This window comes from Populus euphratica, unplaced genomic scaffold (genome assembly GCF_000495115.2).
Source record: "Populus euphratica unplaced genomic scaffold, PopEup_1.0 scaffold203.1, whole genome shotgun sequence".
NCBI classification, from domain to species: Eukaryota; Viridiplantae; Streptophyta; class Magnoliopsida; order Malpighiales; family Salicaceae; genus Populus; species Populus euphratica.
This window is the reverse complement of record NW_011499983.1, coordinates 132,527-138,002: the sequence shown is the minus strand read 5'-3', so window position 1 is coordinate 138,002 and position 5,476 is coordinate 132,527. Positions and strand designations below refer to the sequence as shown.

Genomic DNA, 5,476 nt, shown 5'->3' with positions numbered 1-5,476 from the left:
TCTTTTTTATTTTTGTTTTTTCTATCCTAAAATAGTAATTAAAAACTACCTACTAAAATAATATAGAGGAGACTTCACCACCGATTCTGTTAACTTGATTTTTGTTTACCAAATACCAAATGAAGACTACTTCAATATATGGATCAATTTTCTCAAAGTAGTAGTGAATACAACTTGCATCCAATTCTAGTTTCCATCCGGTGGTCTTACATATAAGAAAAATAAATAAATAAAATCATTTTATTATTAATTTATAGTTGGAATTATTATAATCTGATAAAGAAATATTTTTTTTAATTGGACTAGAAAATAGTGTTCATATTTTGATGGCATGGGGAGATTATAATATGGTTTGTTGTTTCATAAACGTTCCAAATCAAGTAATGAAGTGATTTAAAAGATTCCCCCATATACTAAATTTATCTCGGTGTTTTTTTTATTTATTTAAACTAAGAGAGGTTCTTTTTGCTATATAACATTTTTTTAAAATTTAAAAAATCATAGAATTATTTATTTTTAACTTTTATTTTATTTAGGAGAACTACTTATAAAAATTACTTATATGAATAATTAGATAGAATAGTTTTGACCTTGCAAACTGAAAATGAGAAAAAAATATATGAATAAATACCAATATTAAAAAACTAGCTAGCGCTCCCTGCATCATCTCCGTAAGCCATTAGAAGGTATTGCAGAAAAACAGCTACTAAAGGAACCACACGGTGACATTTGCAGGCTTTACACCATAATTCAGTGCGACAGGTTTATATCATCGAATCAAAGCCACAATAAAGAAGAGAATAAAATGCTAATTTTGATTATTTTTCAATTTTAAAATACATGATGAGTTGAGGAGAGCACAAGGAAACTGAAGCCTGCGTATTGATATTAGCATGTGCTATCAAAGCTTAGCACAAGGCCACATGAACGACAAAAGGCACTAATCCGAAGTAATCACTGATAACCAAGAAGCAGAACAAATCCTAATCAAACATCTTATATGGCAGAAGAAGAAAAAAAGAGCAATAGCATAAGCCTAAACCTACACTGTTGAACGGCAAAACAGGTTCCTACATGATTCCTAAAATTCTTTCTTCACAGGTGCGTTGGAAACCTACAGTGATGGTGATGACAACAATGATGATCCATGCTGGAGCCAATCCTTGGCGCATATAAGGGCTTCAAGTGTCACAGGACGCAGTGAACTCCTGTAGCTATCTATCCTTCTGTTTTCAGTGTCAAACACTGAATCAGGAGTAACAGTAGACACTGGTATCGATAAAATATCAACGGCCATCTTGGAAAGTGTTGGATACTTCAGTCTGTTTAGTTTCCACCAACCTAACACATCAAACTCATGCACACGAGGCAGAAGCGACTCCTCTAGATACTGATCCAATTCTGACTTGAAATGTTGCCCACATGTAATCTCGGAGATGTATATATCAAAATCTGAAAGCCCATCTCCAATAGAAAGCATAGGTAGATCTTGAGTGTGTAATTCTTGAGGCTGCATCCCCTGACAGATTACTTGGAGTTGCATCTCTTGCGGCTGCACTTCTTCTGTCTGCATTGCTTGAGATGGCGCTTCTTCTGTCTGCATCACTTCAGGCAGCGCTTCTTCTGTCTGCATCTCTTGAATGGATACTTCTTGGGAGGGAACTTCTTCAGAGCAAATCTCTTGAGCAGATACTTCTTCGGAGAGGACTTCTTCAGTGTGAATATCTTGAGGGTGTATTTCTTCATTGTTCATCTCTTGAGCGCGTACTTCTTCACTTTGCATCTCTTGAGAAGGCACTTGTTCAGTGTGCGACTCATGAGGTGCTTCTTGAGGATGCATTTCATCTGAGGGTGGTTCCTGGGAGGGCACTTCAGTGTATATCTCATGAGATGATACTTCTTGGGAAGGCACTTCTTCAGCATGCATCTCTTGAGGGGTCACTACCTGTGAGGGCACTTCTTGAAGGAGCGACTCATGAAGAGACACCTCTTGGTGGTGCCCATCTTGAAGAGGCACTTCTTGAGGAGTTGCTTTGTCAGGGTGTACCACTTGATGAGGTACTTCTTGAGGGTGCACTTCTTGGGCAGGTAGTCTTTGAAAGTGTTCATCCGGAGCAGGTGCTACTTCAATTTCTTGTAGATTGTCTGATTGAGGAATGCTGACAAGCCCTTCTTCCACATCTGTTGCCGGTAGATGAAAATTGGGTGTAAGATATCCTACCAAAAGTTCATGAATACCATCATCAACACTCTTGATCCACATACCAGCATCCTCGCCAAAGACCTTTGGGAAGCTAAATTCAAGAAGCTTCATCTTAAACCTTGGATCCATGACTACTGCAATTGCCAAAACAAGGAAGCAATCGTTCCAATATTGATCAAACTTTTCTTTCAAGGGTTTGGTCAAGTTTCTGACAAAGGGGTCATGGCTCATGGCTGCACTTGTCAGCTCTAACTGGATTTTGTACACTTCATGGTAAAATACATGGGCAGGAGGGTATGATGGGCCTGTCAAAATGTTAGCTGCATCATATAAAAGCTTCAAGTATGTGCAGAGAATATCCGCCTTCTGCCAATCATCGATTGATGGGTTTATCTTGTAAACAGGGTCAGAAGTATCTAAGCAAGCAAATACTTCTTTCAATTCACAGGCAGCCACCAGCAATTGGTAAGTTGTATTCCATTTAGTTTGATCATCAATAATGAGGTCTTTTGTGCTAGGGACTTGAAGTTGTTGCCTTAGTTCAGTGAACTTCTCATCATGAGCTTCTGAAGTTTTCACATACTTCACACTTTCACGGATTCTCATGACAATATCCCCTGTGGCACTGAGTGCATCTTGTGCAAGACAACTTAAAACACGGGCATAGCAATTCCCTTTCAGTAATTGACCACGGAGCACAAATGGGTTCTTGACAGAAAGAAGTCCTCTTAGATTTCCAATTACGGTCTCATTTGAGAAGGATTGATCGAGGGTAAGAGTAAATAACTTGCTCTCCAATTGCCAATCAGATAGGCAAGACACAATTGCTTCATTGAAGGCATAATCAGAATCATAGAAAGGTAATGTCACAACATTAAGGATCCGTTGCTGTAAATTCCAATCACCATCAACAAAGTGACCCGTTAAGAAAGCATATCCGATATCTAGATTTGAAGTCCCCAAATACAATGTGAGATTGACTCGTCCGGGAATTCCACCGATAAGGTTCAAGAGGCTTTGCTTCTCCCTCAGGTACACAGCCACACATTCACCTTGAATGGTGTTAAAATTCACCATATTGTAATGAGGTTGAAGAGTCCGGACAAAATCAATGAAACCAGGGTGTTCCACTATGTGGAGTGGATAATCATGCTGTATGATCATCTTAGCTATCTCATGGTTGCAGCGGTCCTGATCCAAGGGAATGCCTGAGAATCCAGGAGATGCTCGGAAACGTTTTTTAGGAGGGTCTGTTTTCGAGCCTGGTGTATATGGTGATGATTCATTTTTCTGACGGCTTACAGGGCAGATCCCCAGGGCAATGTGTCGTTTGAGGTGGCTGGTTCCTGCAAGCTTTGTACCAGTAATGTATGCAAATGATTTCTTGCACTGTTTACAGCATGCTCTCATACAACCAGCTCCAACAGTTTCAATTGTGAAGTGTTCCCAGACAATAGACTTCTTTCTCCTCCGTTTATTAGGCTGTTCCTCAGAAGTGGGTGGCCCATTGTTAATTGTTGGCGTCACAGGGATAATCGCCATAGTGGGACTCATGGGGTCTTCTACTTCCATGATAAGGCTCGATCCTGCAGTAGCATAGCAGGAAATAGATGGCGTTAAAAAACAAATAAGACAACGATGGAGAACTATAAATTTCATTTTTATGCAGAACAGTCATAACAAATTTCAAACTCAACGATAAAAAAATAAAAAAAATAGCATTTAAATAGTGTGCGAGGAATGTGTACCAATGTTGTCAAAAAGGAACATCAATAATGGTAAAAAGTTCAAATCAGAATCAATTGATCACCTTCGATTATAAACACTAATCATGGAAAGTGTTGTCAAAAGCAAAAGGCATCCTAAGGCATCGAGGTTGTCAAACATCCAAAGCGCCATGCACTTGCCTAAGCGCTCGCCTCGATAAAACAAGGCGCTATGCTATAATTTCAATTAAAATATATGTATGATATTATAATATATAAATCATAAATATATATGTTAAAAATTAAGATTAGAAAATCAAACTGAAACTCAAAATATTTGAACGGTCACAAAAAGTTATACTATTCAACCTTAAAAACAAAATAAGACAACTTAGAAGAGCAAATAGATTAAAATAGTTAAGCTTAAATATCATCTTTCCAACACATTATCAACCATGCTTTCATCTCCTTCACTCAAGGCCCCCATATGCATTTCATGATTATCATCTCTTATACAACTATAACCTTAAATTGTTTTTGGTGGTAGATATAAAGAATGTGGGCAAATAGGTCAAAACAGGGAAAAATAACAGATATATTGACCAGGTGCTCACGAGCACCTCAGCGCCTCTTGACAACACTGATAATGGAGCTCTTAGAACTAGCTATTTAGCATCCAGTCCAATATACACATGCAGAATAAGAGCGTTCAAGTGCATTAAAAAAGTTCAATAATATCCCATATGACAGACTTTCAAATAACAGATGCCTGACTGTTAAACTAAAATGTCTACGCCAGCAAGAAACACCAAACATAAGGAAACGTTGAAATAGACATGTACACAGGCAATGGTTCGAAAAATTGGTGAGGATTGCAATTGTCACAGTTTGACATAGGACAACCAACAACCAGTATAGAGTGAAAGCTCCTAGGAATTTACTCAAAAGAATTACACCAAATGAGCTATATCATACCTATACAACCACAAAAAAGCCCTAACCCTGACCCTAGCCAGAAAAGAACTGATGCAGCGAGCTACATATCACTGACAGTAAACGAAGAAAGAAACAGCAGAGGCAGGACTATGAATCAAACCCAACAAGCAGAACAACCTTAAACCACCACACTGAAACAAACAGGAAGACAGTTTTTTAAGACAAAGCCACCATAACAGGTCAAAGAAAACAAGCAGAAACTAAGTAACAACAGCAACTTCTTCTTACCTTGACTGACTGATCTGAACTGAAGGAAGACAATTCAGGAAAAGAAACTACCACCCTGCAAGAAGAAGAAGAATATCAAAATTAAATTTCTTGATTTTTTTTTAAAATTAGTTGATTTAAAAAAAAAAACAAAAAAGAAAATTACGGAGGAAGAAGAAGATGATCATGATCATGATGGGCTTTGAGGCTTACTTGATGAGCTGCAAAGCAAAAGTTTAGAGCTTTCTTTTGAAAGCTTGGAGCTTTGAAATTAGAAAAGAAAAGGAAGAAATAGAAGAACCAAACAAAACCCTAAATTGGACCTTCTTCACAAGGGGTAGGCTATGGCCTAAACAGATTCCGA

General features: G+C 38.0%; 1 protein-coding gene across 5 annotated transcripts; it reads right to left on the bottom strand.

The window, feature by feature from the left end:
* Window positions 1-861: 861 nt before the first annotated feature.
* LOC105139916 (zinc finger BED domain-containing protein DAYSLEEPER-like) lies at window positions 862-5,476 on the bottom strand. 5 transcript variants are annotated; one of them, XM_011046551.1, is made up of 4 exons: window positions 5,326-5,476; window positions 5,134-5,188; window positions 1,769-3,789; window positions 862-1,663 (listed from the first exon to the last, which is right to left on the bottom strand). In XM_011046551.1, the coding sequence occupies exons 3-4, from the start codon at window positions 3,773-3,775 to the stop codon at window positions 1,115-1,117; spliced, it is 2,556 nt and encodes an 851-aa protein (XP_011044853.1). In that variant the 5' UTR covers window positions 3,776-3,789; window positions 5,134-5,188; window positions 5,326-5,476; the 3' UTR covers window positions 862-1,114. The 5 variants fall into 5 exon arrangements, with proteins under 5 accessions (XP_011044853.1, XP_011044854.1, XP_011044851.1 ...); XM_011046552.1 differs by having other exon boundaries at window positions 862-1,768; window positions 1,898-3,789; XM_011046549.1 differs by having other exon boundaries at window positions 862-3,789; window positions 5,279-5,476.